The following is an 18734-nucleotide window of genomic DNA, read 5'->3' on the forward strand; positions in this document are numbered from 1 at the left end:
CCAACTCGCAGCTCCCGCCCTTTTGAAATCCCTGCTCCGACTCTCAGCTCCTGCTCTTTTTAAATCCCCGCTCTGACTCTCAGCTCCCGCTCTTTTTAAATCCCGCTCTGACACTCAGCTCCCGCCCTTTTTAAATCTCTGCTCCGACTCACAGCTCCCGCTCTTTTTAAATCTCTGCTCCGACTCGCAGCTCCCGCCCTTTTTAAATCTCTGCTCCGACTCACAGCTCCCGCTCTTTTTAAATCTCTGCTCCGACTCGCAGCTCCCGCCCTTTTTAAATCTCCGCTCCGACTCGCAGCTCCCGCCCTTTTTAAATCTCCGCTCCAACTCGCAGCTCCCGCTCTTTTTAAATCCCCGCTCTGACTCTCAGCTCCCGCTCTTTTTAAAACCCGCTCTGACACTCAGCTCCCGCCCTTTTTAAATCTCTGCTCCGACTCGCAGCTCCCGCCCTTTTTAAATCTCCGCTCCGACTCGCAGCTCCCGCCCTTTTTAAATCTCCGCTCGTACTCTCAGCTCCTGCTCTTTTTAAATCTCCGCTCTGACTCACAGCTCCCGCTCTCTGTAAATCTCTGCTCTGACTCGCAGCTCCTGCTCTTTTTAAATCTCCGCTCGGGCTCTCAGCTCCCCCCCTTTTTAAATCTCTGCTCCGACTCTCAGCTCCTGCTCTTTTTAAATCCCGCTCTGACACTCAGCTCCTGCTCTTTTTAAATTTCTGCTCCGACTCGCAGCTCCAGCTCTTTTTAAATCTCCGCTCGGACTCTCAGCTCCCGCTCTTTTTAAATCTCCGCTCTGACTCACAGCTCCCACTCTTTTTAAATCCCTGCTCCGACTCGCAGCTCCTGCTCTTTTTATATCTCCGCTCGGACTCTCAGCTCCTGCTCTTTTTATATCTCCGCTCCGACTCGCAGCTCCTGCTCTTTTTATATCTCCGCTCCGACTCGCAGCTCCTGCTCTTTTTAAATCTCCGCTCGGACTCACAGCTCCCGCTCTTTTTAAATCTCCGCAACTCTCAGCTCCCGCTCTTTTTAAATCTCCGCTCCGACTCGCAGCTCCTGCGCTTTTTAAATGTCCGCTCTGACTCTCAGCTCCCGCTCTTTTTAAATCTCCGCTCTGACTCACAGCTCCCGCTCTTTTTAAATCCCTGCTCCGACTCGCAGCTCCTGCTCTTTTTATATCTCCGCTCGTACTCGCAGCTCCTGCTCTTTTTATATCTCCGCTCCGACTCGCAGCTCCTGCTCTTTTTAAATCTCCGCTCGGACTCACAGCTCCCGCTCTTTTTAAATCTCCGCAACTCTCAGCTCCCGCTCTTTTTAAATCTCCGCTCCGACTCGCAGCTCCTACGCTTTTTAAATGTCCGCTCTGACTCTAAGCTCCCGCTCTTTTTAAATCTCCGCTCAGACTCTCAGCTCCAGCTCTTTTTAAATCTCTGCTCCAACTCGCAGCTCCCGCCCTTTTGAAATCTCTGCTCCGACTCTCAGCTCCTGCTCTTTTTAAATCCCCGCTCTGACTCTCAGCTCCCGCTCTTTTTAAATCCCGCTCTGACACTCAGTTCCCGCCCTTTTTAAATCTCTGCTCCGACTCGCAGCTCCCGCCCTTTTTAAATCTCTGCTCCGACTCACAGCTCCCGCTCTTTTTAAATCTCTGCTCCGACTCGCAGCTCCCGCCCTTTTTAAATCTCCGCTCCGACTCGCAGCTCCCACCCTTTTTAAATCTCCGCTCCAACTCGCAGCTCCCGCTCTTTTTAAATCCCCGCTCTGACTCTCAGCTCCCGCTCTTTTTAAAACCCGCTCTGACACTCAGCTCCCACCCTTTTTAAATCTCTGCTCCGACTCGCAGCTCCCGCCCTTTTTAAATCTCCGCTCCGACTCGCAGCTCCCGCCCTTTTTAAATCTCCGCTCGTACTCTCAGCTCCTGCTCTTTTTAAATCTCCGCTCTGACTCACAGCTCCCGCTCTCTGTAAATCTCTGCTCTGACTCGCAGCTCCTGCTCTTTTTAAATCTCCGCTCGGGCTCTCAGCTCCCCCCCTTTTTAAATCTCTGCTCCGACTCTCAGCTCCTGCTCTTTTTAAATCCCGCTCTGACACTCAGCTCCTGCTCTTTTTAAATTTCTGCTCCGACTCGCAGCTCCAGCTCTTTTTAAATCTCCGCTCGGACTCTCAGCTCCCGCTCTTTTTAAATCTCCGCAACTCTCAGCTCCCGCTCTTTTTAAATCTCCGCTCCGACTCGCAGCTCCTGCGCTTTTTAAATGTCCGCTCTGACACTCAGCTCCCGCTCTTTTTAAATCTCCGCTCCGACTCGCCGCTCCTGCGCTTTTTAAATGTCCACTCTGACTCTCAGCTCCCGCTCTTTTTAAATCTCCGCTCTGACTCACAGCTCCCGCTCTTTTTAAATCCCTGCTCCGACTCGCTGCTCCTGCTCTTTTTATATCTCCGCTCGTACTCGCAGCTACTGCTCTTTTTATATCTCCGCTCCGACTCGCAGCTCCTGCTCCTTTTAAATCTCCGCTCGGACTCACAGCTCCCGCTCTTTTTAAATCTCCGCAACTCTCAGCTCCCGCTCTTTTTAAATCTCCGCTCCGACTCGCAGCTCCTGCGCTTTTTAAATGTCCGCTCTGACTCTCAGCTCCCACTCTTTTTAAATCTCCGCTCTGACTCTCAGCTCCCGGTCTTTTTAAATCTGCGCTCCGGCTCACAGCTCCCGCTCTTTTTAAATCTCCATTCCGACTCGCAGCTCCAGCTCTTTTTAAATCTCCGCTCTGACTCTCAGCTCCCGCTCTTTTTAAATCTCTGCTCCGATCGCAGCTCCCGCGCTTTTTAAATCTCTGCTCCGACTCGCAGCTCCTGCTCTTTTTAAATCTCCGCTCTGACTCTCAGCTCCCGCTCTTTTTAAATCTCCGCGCTGACTCTCAGCTCCCGCTCTTTTTAAATCTCCGCTCTGACTGTCAGCTCCTGCTCTTTTTAAATCTCCGCTCTGACTCTCACCTTCAGCTCTTTTTAAATCTCTGCTCTGACTCTCAGCTCCCGCTCTTTTTAGATCTCTGCTCCGACTCGCAGCTCCCGCTCTTTTTAAATCTCCGCACCGACTCTCAGCTCCAGCTCTTTTTAAATCTCCGCACCGACTCCCAGCTCCAGCTCTTTTTAAATCTCCGCACCGACTCTCAGCTCCCGGTCTTTTTAAATCTGCGCTCCGGCTCACAGCTCCCGCGCTTTTTAAATCTCCGCAACTCTCAGCTCCCGCTCTTTTTAAACTCCGCGACTCTCAGCTCCCGCTCTTTTTAAATCTCCGCTCTGACTCTCAGCTCCTGTTTTTTTCAAATCTTCGCTCTGACTCGCAGCTCCCGCTCTTTTTAAATTTCTGCTCTGACTCTCAGCCCCCGCTCTTTTTAAATCTCCACTCCGACTCTCAGCTCCCGCTCTTTTTAAATCTCCGCTCCGACTCGCAGCTCCAGCTCGTTTTAAATCTCCGCTCCGACTCGCAGCTCCCGCTCTTTTTAAACCTGCGCTCTGACTCTCAGCTCCTGCTCTTTTAAAATCTCTGCTCTGACTCTCAGCTCCCGCTCTTTTTAAATCCCCGCTCTGACTCTCAGCTCCCGCTCTTTTTAAATCTCCGCTCTGACTCGCAGCTCCAGCTCTTTTTAAATCTCCGCACCGACTCTCAGCTCCAGCTCTTTTTATATCTCCGCACCGACTCTCAGCTCCCGCTCTTTTTAAATCTCTGCTTCGACTCACAGCTCCCGCTCTTTTAAAATCTCTGCTCTGACTCTCAGCTCCAGCTATTCTTAAATCTCCGCTCCGACTCTCAGCTCCAGCTCTTTTTAAATCTCCGCACCGACTCTCAGCTCCAGCTCTTTTTAAATCTGCGCTCTAACTCTCAGCTCCAGCTCTTTTTAAATCTCCGCTATGACTCTCAGCTCCTGCGCTTTTTAAATGTCCGCTCTGACTCTCAGCTCCAGCTCTTTTTAAATCTCCGCTCTGACTCTCAGCTCCAGCTCTTTATAAATCTCCGCTCCGACTCGCAGCTCCCGCTCTTTTTAAATCTCCGCTCTGACTCTCAGCTCCCGCTCTTTATAAATCTCTGCTCCGACTCTCAGCTCCCGCACTTTTTAAATCTCCGCTCCGACTCTCAGCTGCAGCTCTTTTTAAATCTCCGCTCTGACTCTCAGCTCCCGCTCTTTTTAAATCCCCGCTCTGACTCTCAGCTCCCGCTCTTTTTAAATCTCTGCTCCGACTCTCAGCTCCCGCTCTTTTTAAATGTCCGCGACTCTCAGCTCCCGCTCTTATTAAATCTCCGCTCTGACTCGCAGCTCCCGCTCTTTTTAAATCTCCGCTCCGAGTCTCAGCTCCCGCTCTTTTTAAATCTCTGCTCTGACTCTCAGCTCCCGCTCTTTTTAAATCTCCACTCCGGCTCTCAGCTCCCGCGCTTTTTAAATCTCCGCAACTCTCAGCTCCCGCTCTTTTTAAATCTCCGCGACTCTCAGCTCCTGTTCTTTTTAAATCTCCGCTCTGACTCTCAGCTCCTGTTTTTTTCAAATCTTCGCTCTGACTCGCAGCTCCCGCTCTTTTTAAATCTCCGCTCCGACTCTCAGTTCCCGCTTTTTTCAAATCTCCGCTCTGACTCTCTGTTCCTGCTCTTTTTAAATCTCCGCTCCGACTCTCAGCTCCCGTGCTTTTTTCGGGGGGGGGGGGCGGATTTGCTAATGTTCTTCGGGAGGGTTTAAACTAGTTCAGCAGGGCGATGGGAACCTGAATTGTAGTTCCAGTATACAGGAGGTTGAAAGTAGTGAGGTCATGAGTAAGGTTTCAAAGTTGCAGGAGTGTACCGGCAGGCAGGAGCATCCGTAATAAGGTGGGTGGACTTGCAGCATGGGTTGGTACCCGGAACTTCGATGTTGTGGCCATTTCGGAGACATGGATAGAGCAGGGATAGGAATGGTTGTTGCAGTTGCCGGGGTTTAGATATTTCAGTAAGCTCAGGGAAGGTGGTAAAAGAGGGGGAGGGGTGGTATTGTTAGTCAAGGACAGTATTACGGTGGCATAAAGGACGTTTGATGAGGACTCGTCTACTGAGGTAGTATGGGCTGAGGTTGGAAACAGGAAAGGAGAGGTCACCGTGTTGGGAGTTTTCTATAGGCCTCTGAAAAGTTCCAGAGATACAGAGGAAAGGATTGCAAAGATGATTCTGGATAGGAGCGAAAGCAACTGGGTAGTTGTTATGGGGGACTTTAACTTTCCAAATATTGACTGGAAACGCTATAGTTCGAGTACTTTAGATGGGTCCGTTTTTGTCCAATGTGTGCAGGAGGGTTACCTGACACAGTATGTAGATAGGCCAACGAGAGGCGAGGCCACATTGGATTTGGTACTGGGTAATGAACCAGGACAGGTGTTAGATTTGGAGGTAGGTGAGCACTTTGGTGATAGTGACCACAATTCGGTTACGTTTACTTTAGCGACGGAAAGGGATAGGTATATACCGCAGGGCAAGAGTTACAGCTGGAGGAAAGGCAATTATGATGCGATGAGGTAAGACTTAGGATGCATAGGATGGGGACGGAAACTGCAGGGGACGGCCACAATTAAAATGTGGAGCTTGTTCAAGAAACAGCTACTGCGTGTCCTTGATAAGTATGATGTGGAGATGCCGGCGTTGGACTGGGGTGAGCACAGTAAGATGTCTTACAACACCAGGTTAAAGTCCAACAGATTTGTTTCGATGTCACTAGCTTTCGGAGCGCTGTTCCTTCCTCAGGTGAATGAAGAGGTATGTTCCAGAAACATATATACAGACAAATTTAAAGATGCCAGACAATGCTTGGAATGCGAGCATTAGCAGGTGATTAAATCTTTACAGATCCAGAGATGGGGTAACCCCAGGTTAAAGAGGTGTGAATTGTGTCAAGCCAGGACTGTTGGTAGGATTTCGCAGGCCAGATGGTGGGGGATGAATGTAATGCGACATGAATCCCAGGTCCCTGTTGAGGCCGCACTAATGTGTGCGGAACTTGGCTATAAGTTTCTGCTCGGCGATTCTGCGTTGTCGCACGTCCTGAAGGCCGCCTTGGAGAACGCTTACCTGGAGATCAGAGGCTGAATGCCCTTGACTGCTGAAGTGTTCCCCGACTGGAAGGGAACATTCCTGCCTGATGATTGTCGCGCAATGTCCGTTAATTCATTGTCGCAGCGTCTGCATGGTCTCGCCAATGTACCACGCTGCGGGACATCCTTTCCTGCAGCGTATGAGGTAGACAACGTTGGCCGAGTCGCACGAGTATGTACCGCGTACCTGGTGGGTGGTGTTCTCACATGTAATGGTGATATCCAAGTCGATGATCTGGCATGTCTTGCAGAGATTGCCATGGCAGGGTTGTGTGGTGTCGTGGTCACTGTTCTGAAGGCTGGGTAGTTTGCTGCAAACAATGGTTTGTTTGGGGTTGCGTGGTTGTTTGAATGCAAGTAGTGGGGGTGTGGGGATGACCTTGCCAAGATGTTCATCTTCATCGATGACATGTTGAAGGCTGTGAAGATGTCGTAGTTTCTCCGCGCCGGGAAAGTACTGGACGATGAAGGGTATTCTGTCGGTTGTGTCCCATGTTTGTCTTCTGAGGAGGTCGGTGCGGCTTTTTGCTGTGGCGCGTTGGAACTGTCGATCGATGAGTCGAGCGCCATATCCCGTTCGTTCGAGGGCATCTTTCAACGTCTGTAGATGTCTGTTACGCTCCTCTTCGTCTGAGCAGGTACGCGGTACATACTCGTGCGACTCGGCCAACGTTGTCTACCTCATACGCTGCAGGAAAGGATGTCCCGAAGCGTGGTACATTGGAGAGACCATGCAGACGCTGCGACAACGAATGAACGGACATCGCGCAACAATCACCAGGCAGGAATGTTCCCTTCCAGTCGGGGAACACTTCAGCAGTCAAGGGCATTCAGCCTCTGATCTCTGGGTAAGCGTTCTCCAAGGCGGCCTTCAGGACGCTCGACAACGCAGAATCGCCGAGCAGAAGCTTAGGTTCAGTTAGGGCGCTCGAGAGTTACAAGTTAGCTAGGACGGGCCTAACGAGAGAGCTAAGAAGAGCCAGGAGGGGACATGAGAAGTCTTTGGCAGGTAGGATCAAGGATATCCCTAAAGCTTTCTATCGGTATGTCAGGAATAAAAGAATGACTAGGGTAAGAGTAGGGCCAGTCAAGGACAGTAGTGGGGAGTTGTGCGTGGAGTCCGAGGAGATAGGAGAGGTACTAAATGAATATTTTTCGTCAGTGTTCACACAGGAAAAAGACAATGTTGTCGAGGAGAATATTGAGATACAGGCTACTAGACTGGAAGGGCTTGAGGTTCATAAGGAGGAGGTGTGGGCAATTCTGGAAAGTGTGAAAATAGATAAGTCCCCTGGGCCGGATGGGATTTATCCTAGGATTCTCTGGGAAGCTAGGGAGGAGATTGCTGAGCCTTTGATCTTTATGTCGTCATTGTCTACAGGAATAGTGCCAGAAGACTGGAGGATAGCAAATGTTGTCCCCTTGTTCAAGAAGGGGAGTAGAGACAACCCTGGTAACTATAGAACAGTGAGCCTTACTTCTATTGTGGGCAAAGTCTTGGAAAGGTTTATAAGAGATAGGATTTATAATCATCTAGAAAGGAATAATTTGATTAGGGATAGTCAACACGGTTTTGTGAAGTTAGGTCGTGCCTCACAAACCTTATTGAGTTCTTAGAGAAGGTGATCAAACAGGTGGACAAGGGTAAAGCAGTTGATGTGGTGTATATGGATTTCAGTAAAGCAATAGATAAGGTTCCCCACAGTAGGCTATTGCAGGAAATACGGAGGCATGGGATTCAGGGTGATTTAGGAGTTTGGATCAGAAATTGGCTAGCTGTAAGAAGACAGAGGGTGGTGGTTGATCGGAAATGTTCAGCCTGGAGTTCAGTTACTAGTGTTGTACCACAAGGATCTGTTTTGGGGCCACTGATGTTTGTCATTTTTATAAATGACCTGGAAGAGGGCATAGAAGGATGGGTGAATAAATTTGCAGATGACAGTAAAGTCGGTGGAGTTGTGGACAGTGCAGAAGGATGTTGCAAGTTACAGAGGGACATAGATAAGCTGCAGAGCTGGGCTGAGAGGTGGCAAATGGAGTTTAATGCAGAAATGTGTGAGGTGATTCATTTTGGAAGGAGTAACAGGAATACAGAGTACTGGGCTAATGGTAAGATTCTTGGTAGTGTGGATGAGCAGAGAGATCTCGATGTCCATGTACATAGATCCCTGAAAGTTGCTGCCCAGGTTGAAAGGGTTGTTCAGAAGGCGTACGGTGTGTTAGCTTTTATTGGTAGAGGGATTGAGTTTCGGAGCCATGAGGTCATGTTGCAGCTGTACAAAACTCTGGTGCGGCTGCATTTGGAGTATTGCGTGCAATTCTGCTCGCCGCATTATAGGAAGGATGTGGAAGCATTGGAAAGGGTGCAGAGGAGATTTACCAGGATGTTGCCTGGTATGGAGGGAAGATCTTATGAGGGAAGGCTGAGGGACTTGAGGCTGTTTTCGTTAGAGAGAAGAAGGTTAAGAGGTGACTTAATTGAGGCATACAAGATGATCAGAGGATTAGATAGGGTGGACAGTGAGAGCCTTTTTCCTCGGATGGTGATGGCTAGCATGAGGGGACATAGCTTTAAATTGAGGGGAGATAGATATAGGACAGATGTCAGAGGTAGGTTCTTTACTCAGAGTAGTAAGGGCGTGGAATGCCCTGCCTGCAACAGTAGTGGACTCGCCAACACTAAGGGCATTCAAATGGTCATTGGATAGACATATGGACGATAAGGGAATAGTGTAGATGGGCTTTAGAGTGGTTTCACAGGTGGGCGCAACATCGAGGGCCGAAGGGCCTGTACTGCGCTGTAATGTTCTATGTTCTATGACAGTGACCCTGAGCTCGGATTGAACCCGGGACCTCGGCGCCGTGAGGCAGCAGTGCTAACCATTGCACCACCCTGGGCTACACCTGTCTTGGTTTCTTATTTTTATTAACCGTGACTCCCAGATGGGTGTCTTTCACTGCGGTTTGGTGGTCACTTATGCCTGGTGTCACTGCTTGGACATTTGTAACCAAAGCTGGGCGGGCAGTGTTTTTCAAAGGTGTGGATTCTTCATGCTGATCACTGTAAAAGTCTGGCTTTAGAATTATAATATATTCCAGTTGGGCCAAGGTGAAGAATGTTCAATGAGGACAGCTGCTGAGCTGAGGGAAGTGGGAGCTGTGGTAAGTGGGAAATGAGCTGTTGGGAGCTGTGGGGACTGATTGGGGAGCTGGGGCAGTGGGAGCTGAGCTGTAGGGAGCTGTTGGTATTGGGAGTAGGAGTGGAGTTGTGCTGTGGGCAGCTGTGCTGGGTAGGAGCTGAGCTGTTGTGACTGAGTGGGGTGCTGTTGGGACTGAGTGGGGAGCTGTTTGGAACTGAGTGGGGAGTTGCTGGGAGCTGTGGGGAGCTGCTGGGAGCTGGGGGGGGGGCTGAGTGGGGAGCTGTGGGGACTGAGTGGGGAGCTGTTGGGGACTGAGTGGGGAGCTGTTGGGACTGAGTGGGAAGCTGGGAACTGAGTGGGGAGCTGTGGGAACTGAATGGGGAGCTGCTGGGACTAAGTGGGGAGCTGTAGGGACTGAGTGGGGAGCTGTGGGGACTGAGTGGGGAGCTGTGGGCACTGAGTGGGGAGCTGCTGGGAGCTGGGGGACTGAGTGGGGAGCTGTTGGGACTGAGTTGGGAGGTGCTGAGAGCTGGGGGACTGAGTGGAGAGCTTCTGGGGGCTGGGGGGACTGAGTGGGGAGCTGCTGGGACTGTGGGGAGCTGTTGGGACTGAGTGGGGAGCTGTTGGGACTGTGGGGAGCTGTTGGGACTGTGGGGAGCTGTTGGGACTGAGGAGGGAACTGTTGGGACTGAGTGGGAAGCTGTTTGGAACTGAGTGGGGAGTTGCTGGGAGCTGTGGGGACTAAATGGGGAGCTGTGGAGACTGAGTGGGGAGCTGTGGGGACTGAGTGGGGAGCTGCTGGGGCTGAGTGGCGTGCTGTTGGACTGAGTGGGGAGCTGGGTACTGAGTGGGGAGCTGTGGGAACTGAGTGGGGAGCTGCTGGGGCTACGTGGAGAGCTGTAGGGACTGAGTGGGGAGCTGTGGGCACTGAGTGGGAAGCTGCTGGGAGGTGGTGGGACTGAGTGAGGAGCTGTGGGGACTGAGTGGGGAGCTGTTGGGACTGAGTTGGGAGGTGCTGAGAGCTGGGGGGGACTGAGAGGAGAGCTGCTGGGGGCTGGGGGGATGGAGTGGGGAGCTGCTGGGAGCTGTGGGGACTGAGTGGGGAGCCGTGGGGACTGAGGAGGGAGCTGTTGGGACTGAGTGGGGAGCTGTTGGGACTGTGGGGAGCTGTTGGGACTGTGGGGAGCTGTTGGGACTGAGTAGGGAGCTGTTGGGACTGAGTGGGGAGCTGTGGCGAGTGAGTGGGGAGCTGTGCGAACTGAGAGAGGAGCTGTGGGGACTGAGTGGGGAGCTGCTGGGAGCTGTGGGGACTAAATGGGGAGCTGTGGAGACTGAGTGGGGAGCTGTGGGGCTAAGTGGGGAGCTGTAGGGACTGAGTGGGGAGCTGTGGGGACTGAGTGGGGAGCTGTGGGCACTGAGTGGGGAGCTGCTGGGAGCTGTGGGGACTGAGTGGGGAGCTGTGGGGACTGAGTGGGGAGCTGTTGGGTCTGAGTTGGGAGGTGCTGAGAGCTGGGGGGACTGAGTGGAGAGCTGCTGGGGCTGGGGGAGTGGGGAGCTGCTGGGACTGAGTGGGGAGCAGTGGGGACTGAGTAGGGAGCTGTTGGGACTGAGTGGGGAGCTGTTGGGACTGTGGGGAGCTATTGGGACTGTGTGGAGCTGTTGGGACATAGGGGAGCTGTTGGGACTGAGTAGGGAGCTGTTGGGACTGAGTGGGGAGCTGTTTGGAACTGAGTTGCTGGGAGCTGTGGGGACTAAATGGGGAGCTGTGGAGACTGAGTGGGGACTGAGTGGGGAGCTGTGGGGACTGAGTGGGGAGCTGTGCGAACTGAGAGAGGAGCTGTGGGGACTGAGTGAGGAGCTGCTGGGGCTGAGTGAGGAGCTACTGGGACGGAGTGGAGAGCTGCTGGAAGATGGGGGAACTGAGTGGGGAACTGTGGGGACTGAGTGGGGAGCTGCTGGGACTGAGTGGGGAGCTGCTGGGGCTGAGTGGGGAGCGGCTGGGAGCTAGGGGACTGTGGGGAGCTGCGGGGACTGAGTTGGGAGCTGTGGGGATTTAGTGGGGAGCTGCTGGGGCTGTGGGGACTGAGTGGGGAGCTGTGGGGACTGAGTGGGGAGCTGCTGGGACTGAGTGGGGAGCTGTGGGGACTGAGTGGGGAGCTGTGGGGACTGAGTGGGGAGCTGTGGGGACTGAGTGGGGAGCTGCTGGGACTGAGTGGGGAGCTGTGGGGACTGAGTGGGGTGCTGTGGGGACTGAGTGGGGAGCTGTGGGGACTGAGTGGGGAGCTGCGGGGACTGAGTGGGGAGCTGTGGGGACTGAGTGGGGAGCTGTGGGGACTGAGTGGGGAGCTGCTGGGACTGAGTGGGGAGCTGTGGGGACTGAGTGGGGAGCTGCTGGGACTGAGTGGGGAGCTGCTGGGACTGAGTGGGGAGCTGTGGGGACTGAGTGGGGTGCTGTGGGGACTGAGTGGGGAGCTGCGGGGACTGAGTGGGGAGCTGTGGGGACTGAGTGGGGAGCTGTGGGGACTGAGTGGGGAGCTGTGGGGACTGAGTGGGGAGCTGCTGGGGCAGTGGCAGCCCCGGAACTGAGTGCGAGGAGTCGCCGTGAGTCGGGGCCGGGGGACGCTGGCGGCGGCGGCACCGATGGCCAGGCCGGTGCTGAAGAACCGCCGGACGGCGCTGGAACGGGCCCAGAAATTTATCTCCGCCGAAAATTTCACAGACATCAACCTGCGGGGCCGGTGAGAAGAACCGGGGCTCGGACCCGGGACAGGGATGGGCCGGAGCGGCTTCGCGCCCCTCACCCCGACCCCCCCCCCCCCCCTCACCCCGACCCCCCCCCCTCACCCCGACCCCCCCCTCACACTGACCCCCCCCCTCACACTGACCCCCCCCTCACACTGACCCCCCCCCTCACACTGACCCCCCCCTCACACTGACCCCCCCACCCCCCTCACACTGACCACCTCACCCCCCCTCACACTGACACCCCCCACCCCCCTCACACTGACCCCCCCACCCCCCTCACACTGACCCCCCCACCCCCCTCACACTGACCCCCCCACCCCCCTCACACTGACCCCCCCCTCCCCCCTCACACTGACCACCTCACCCCCCTCACACTGACCCCCCCACCCCCCCTCACACTGACCCCCCCACCCCCCCTCACACTGACCCCCCCCACCCCCCCCTCACACTGACCCCCCCACCCCCCCTCAACACTGACCCCCCCCCTCACACTGACCCCCCCTCACACTGACCCCCCCTCACACTGACCCCCCCCTCACACTGACCCCCCCCCCTCACACTGACCCCCCCCCCTCACACTGACCCCTCACCTCACACTGACCCCCCCACCCCCCCTCACACTGACCCCCCCCACCCCCCCTCACACTGACCCCCCCACCCCCCCCTCACACTGACCCCCCCACCCCCCCCTCACACTGACCCCCCCACACCCCCCCTCACACTGACCCCCCCACCCCCCCTCACACTGACCCCCCCACCCCCCCTCACACTGACCCCCACCCACCCCCCCCCCTCACACTGACCCCACCACCCCCCCCTCACACTGACCCCCCCACCCCCCCCCCCCACACTGACACCCCCCACCCCCCCCCACACTGACACCCCCACCCCCCCTCACACTGACCCCCCCCCACCCCCCCCCTCACACTGACCCCCCCCACCCCCCCCTCACACTGACCCCCCCATCCCCCCCTCACACTGACCCCCCCTCACACTGACCCCCCCCTCACACTGACCCCCCCCCTCACACTGACCCCCCCCCTCACACTGACCCCCCCCCTCACACTGACCCCCCCCCTCACACTGACCCCCCCCTCACACTGACCCCCCCCCTCACACTGACCCCCCGACCCCTCACACTGACCCCCCCCTCACACTGACCCCCCCACCCCCCCTCACACTGACCCCCCCCACTCCCCCTCACACTGACCCCCCCACCCCCCTCACACTGACCCCCCCACCCCCCTCACACTGACCCCCCCACCCCCCTCACACTGACCCCCCCACCCCCCTCACACTGACCCCCCCACCCCCCCTCACACTGGCTCCCCCCACCCCCCCTCACACTGGCTCCCCCCACCCCCCTCACACTGACCCCCCCCACCCCCCTCACACTGACCCCCCCCCTCACACTGACCCCCCTCACACTGACCCCCCTCACCCCCCTCACACTGACCTCCCTCACCCCCCTCACACTGACCCCCCCCCTCACACTGACCCCCCCACCCCCCCTCACACTGACCCCCCTCCCCCCCCTCACACTGACTCCCTCTCCCCCCTCACACTGACGACCCCACCCCTCTCACACTGACCCCCCCTCACACTGACCCCCCCTCCCCCCCTCACACTGACCCCCCCTCCCCCCTCACACTGACCCCCCCACCCCCCCTTCACACTGACCCCCCCCCTTACACTGACCCCCCCTCACACTGAACCCCCCAACCCCCCTCACACTGACCCCCCACCCCCCTCACACTGACCCCCCCACCCCCCCTCACACTGAGCCCCCCACCCCCCCTCACACTGACCCCCCCACCCCCCTCACACTGACCCCCCCACCCCCCCTCACACTGACCCCCCACCCCCCCTCACACTGACCCCCCACCCCCCCTCACACTGACCCCCCACCCCCCCTCACACTGACCCCCCCCACCCCCCCTCACACTGACCCCCCACACCCCCTCACACTGACCCCCCTCACACTGACCCCCCTCACACTGACCCCCCTCACACTGACCCCCCCTCACACTGACCCCCCTCACACTGACCCCCCTCGCCCCCCTCACACTGACTCCCCTCACCCCCTCACACTGACTCCCCTCATCCCCCTCAGAACTGACCCCCCTCACACTGACCCCCTCACCCCCCTCACACTGACCCCCCTCACACTGACCCCCCCTCACACTGACCCCCCTCACCCCCCTCACACTGACCCCCCTCACCCCCCTCACACTGACCCCCCCTCACACTGACTCCCCTCACCCCCCTCACACTGACTCCCCTCACCCCCCTCACACTGACCCCCCTCACACTGACCCCCTCACCCCCCTCACACTGACCCCCCTCGCACAGACTCTCCTCACACAGACACCCCTCACCCATCTCTCACAGACGACACCTCACCCCCCTCACACTGACCCCCCCTCTCACTGAACCCCTCACCCCTTCACACTGCCCCACCTCACACCCCTCACACTGACCCACCTCACACCCCTCACACTGAGCCCCCTCACACTGGCCCCCCTCACACAGACCCCCCCTCACCCCTCTCACACAGACCCCCCTCACCCCCCTCACACAGACCCCCCTCACCCCCCTCACACAGACCCCCCTCACACAGACCCCCCTCACCCCAATCACACTGACCCCCCCTCACACTGATCCCCCTCAGAACTGACCCCCCTCACACTGACCCCCTCACCCCCCTCACACTGACCCCCCTCACACAGACCCCCCTCACCCCCTCACACAGACCCCCCTCGCACAGACCCTCCTCACACCGACGCCCCTCACCCCTCTCACACAGACGACACCTCACTCCCCTCACACTGACCCCCCCTCACCCCCCTCATACTGACCCCCCTCTCACTGACCCCCCTCACCCCTTCACACTGCCCCACCTCACACCCCTCACACTGACCCACCTCACACCCCTCACACTGACCTCCCTCACCCCCCTCACACTGACCCCCCCCACCCCCCTCACACTGACCCCCCCACCCCCCTCACACTGACCCCCCCACCCCCCTCACACTGACCCCCCCACCCCCCCTCACACTGACCCCCCCACACTGCCCACCTCACCCCCCCTCACACTGACACCCCCACCCCCTCACACTGACCCCCCCACCCCCTCACACTGACCCCCCCACCCCCTCACACTGACCCCCCCCACCCCCCCTCACACTGACCCCCCCCCACCCCCCTCACACTGACCCCCCCCCCACCCCCCTCACACTGACCCCCCCCACCCCCCTCACACTGACCCCCCCCACCCCCCTCACACTGACCCCCCCACCCCCTCACACGGACCCCCCCACCCCCCTCACACTGACCCCCCCCTCACACTGACACCCCCACCCCCCCTCACACTGACCCCCCCACCCCGCTCACACTGACCCCCCCCACCCCGCTCACACTGACCCCCCCCACCCCCCTCACACTGACCCCCCCCCACCCCCTCACACTGACCCCCCCCACCCCCCTCACACTGACCCCCCCACCCCCCCTCACACTGACCCCCCCACCCCCCCTCACACTGACCCCCCCCACCCCCCCTCACACTGACCCCCCCACCCCCCTCTCACACTGACCCCCCCCACCCCCCCTCACACTGACCCCCCCTCACACTGACCCCCCCCCTCACACTGACCCCCCCCTCACACTGACCCCCCACCTCACACTGACCCCCCCACCCCCCCTCACACTGACCCCCCCACCCCCCCTCACACTGACCCCCCCACCCCCCCCTCACACTGACCCCCCCACCCCCCCTCACACTGACCCCCCCACCCCCCCTCACACTGACCCCCCCACCCCCCCTCACACTGACCCCCCCACCCCCCCCTCACACTGACCCCCCCCACCCCCCCCTCACACTGACCCCCCCACCCCCCCCCACACTGACCCCCCCACCCCCCCTCACACTGACCCCCCCACCCCCCCCCTCACACTGACCCCCCCACCCCCCCTCACACTGACCCCCCCCACCCCCCCCTCACACTGACCCCCCCTCACACTGACCCCCCCCCTCACACTGACCCCCCCCCTCACACTGACCCCCCCCCTCACACTGACCCCCCGACCCCTCACACTGATTCCCCCCTCACACTGACCCCCCCACCCCCCCTCACACTGACCCCCCCCACTCCCCCTCACACTGACCCCCCCACCCCCCTCACACTGACCCCCCCCACCCCCCTCACACTGACCCCCCCACCCCCCTCACACTGACCCCCCCACCCCCCCTCACACTGACCCCCCCACCCCCCCTCACACTGGCTCCCCCCACCCCCCTCACACTGACCCCCCCCACCCCCCCTCACACTGACCCCCCCCTCACACTGACCCCCTCACACTGACCCCCCTCACCCCCCTCACACTGACCTCCCTCACCCCCCTCACACTGACCCCCCCCCTCACACTGACCCCCCCACCCCCCCTCACACTGACCCCCCATCCCCCCCCTCACACTGACTCCCTCTCCCCCCTCACACTGACGACCCCACCCCTCTCACACTGACCCCCCCTCACACTGACCCCCCCTCCCCCCCTCACACTGACCCCCCCTCCCCCCTCACACTGACCCCCCCACCCCCCCTTCACACTGACCCCCCCCCTTACACTGACCCCCCCCTCACACTGAACCCCCCAACCCCCCTCACACTGACCCCCCCCACCCCCCTCACACTGACCCCCCCACCCCCCTCACACTGACCCCCCACCCCCCCTCACACTGAGCCCCCCACCCCCCTCACACTGACCCCCCACCCCCCCTCACACTGACCCCCCACCCCCCCTCACACTGACCCCACACCCCCCCTCACACTGACCCCCCCCCACCCCCCTCACACTGACCCCCCCACCCCCCTCACACTGACCCCCCCACCCCCCCTCACACTGACCCCCCCCACCCCCCCTCACACTGACCCCCCACACCCCCTCACACTGACCCCCCTCACACTGACCCCCCTCACACTGACCCCCCTCGCCCCCCTCACACTGACTCCCCTCACCCCCTCACACTGACTCCCCTCATCCCCCTCAGAACTGACCCCCCTCACACTGACCCCCTCACCCCCTCACACTGACCCCCCTCACACTGACCCCCCCTCACACTGACCCCCCTCACACTGACCCCCCTCACCCCCCTCACACTGACCCCCCTCACACTGACTCCCCTCACCCCCCTCACACTGACTCCCCTCACCCCCCTCACACTGACCCCCCTCACACTGACCCCCTCACCCCCCTCACACTGACCCCCCTCGCACAGACTCTCCTCACACAGACACCCCTCACCCCTCTCTCACAGACGACACCTCACCCCCCTCACACTGACCCCCCCTCTCACTGAACCCCTCACCCCTTCACACTGCCCCACCTCACACCCCTCACACTGACCCACCTCACACCCCTCACACTGAGCCCCCTCACACTGGCCCCCCTCACACAGACCCCCCCTCACCCCTCTCACACAGACCCCCCTCACCCCCCTCACACAGACCCCCCTCACCCCTCACACAGACCCCCCTCACACAGACCCCCCTCACCCCAATCACACTGACCCCCCTCACACTGATCCCCCTCAGAACTGACCCCCCTCACACTGACCCCCTCACCCCCCTCACACTGACCCCCCCTCACACAGACCCCCCTCACCCCCTCACACAGACCCCCCTCGCACAGACCCTCCTCACACCGACGCCCCTCACCCCTCTCACACAGACGACACCTCACCCCCCTCACACTGACCCCCCCTCACCCCCCTCATACTGACCCCCCCCCTCACTGACCCCCCTCACCCCTTCACACTGCCCCACCTCACACCCCTCACACTGACCCACCTCACACCCCTCACACTGACCCACCTCACACCCCTCACACTGACCCCCCTCACCCCCCTCACACAGACCCCCCCCTCACCCCCCTCACCCCCCTCACACAGACCCCCCTCACACAAACCCCCCTCAACCCCTCACACAGACCCCCCTCACACAGACCCCCTCACCCCAATCACACTGACCCCCCTCACCCCCTCACACTGACCCCCCTCACCACCCCCCACACTGACCCCCTCTCACACTGACCCCCCACACTGGCCCCCTTCCCCTTCCCCTTCACACTGCCCCCCCTCACACTGCCCCCCCCTCACACTGACCCCCCTCACACTGACCCCCTCACACTGACCCCCTCACACTGACCCCCTCACACTGACCCCCCTCACACTGACACCCCTCACACTGACCCCCCTCACACTGACCCCCCACACACTGACCCCCTCACACTGACCCCCCTCACACTGACCCCCCTCACACTGACCCCCTCACACTGACCCCCTCACACTGACCCCCTCACACTGACCCCCCTCACACTGACCCCCCCTCACACTGACCCCCCTCACACTGACCCCCCTCACACTGACCCCCTCACACACTGACCCCCCTCACACTGACCCCCCTCACACTGACCCCCCTCACACTGACCCCCCTCACACTGACCCCCCTCACACTGACCCCCCTCACACTGACCCCCTCACACTAACCCCCCCTCACACTGACCCTCCTCACCCCCTCACACTGACCCCCCCTCACACTGACCCCCCCTCACACTGACCCCCCCTCACACTGACCCCCCCTCACACTGACCCCTCCTCACACTGACCCCCCTCACACTGACCACCCTCACACTGACCCCCCTCACACTGACCCCCCCCCCTCACATAGACACTCAAACTGACCCCCAGACATAGACCT

General features: G+C 59.3%; 1 protein-coding gene across 1 annotated transcript in view; it reads left to right on the plus strand.

Moving 5' to 3' along the window:
- The first annotated feature begins 11812 nt into the window (after window positions 1-11812).
- The window catches only part of man2c1 (mannosidase, alpha, class 2C, member 1), a 134473-nt gene continuing 127551 nt past the window's right edge, over window positions 11813-18734 (plus strand). The window contains exon 1 of the mRNA XM_072493048.1: window positions 11813-11972. Within this exon, the coding sequence (XP_072349149.1) occupies window positions 11875-11972 (98 nt within the window). The 5' untranslated portion in view covers window positions 11813-11874. The remainder of the gene's footprint in view (window positions 11973-18734) is intronic.

This window comes from Scyliorhinus torazame, chromosome 30, assembly GCF_047496885.1.
Source record: "Scyliorhinus torazame isolate Kashiwa2021f chromosome 30, sScyTor2.1, whole genome shotgun sequence".
NCBI classification, from domain to species: Eukaryota; Metazoa; Chordata; class Chondrichthyes; order Carcharhiniformes; family Scyliorhinidae; genus Scyliorhinus; species Scyliorhinus torazame.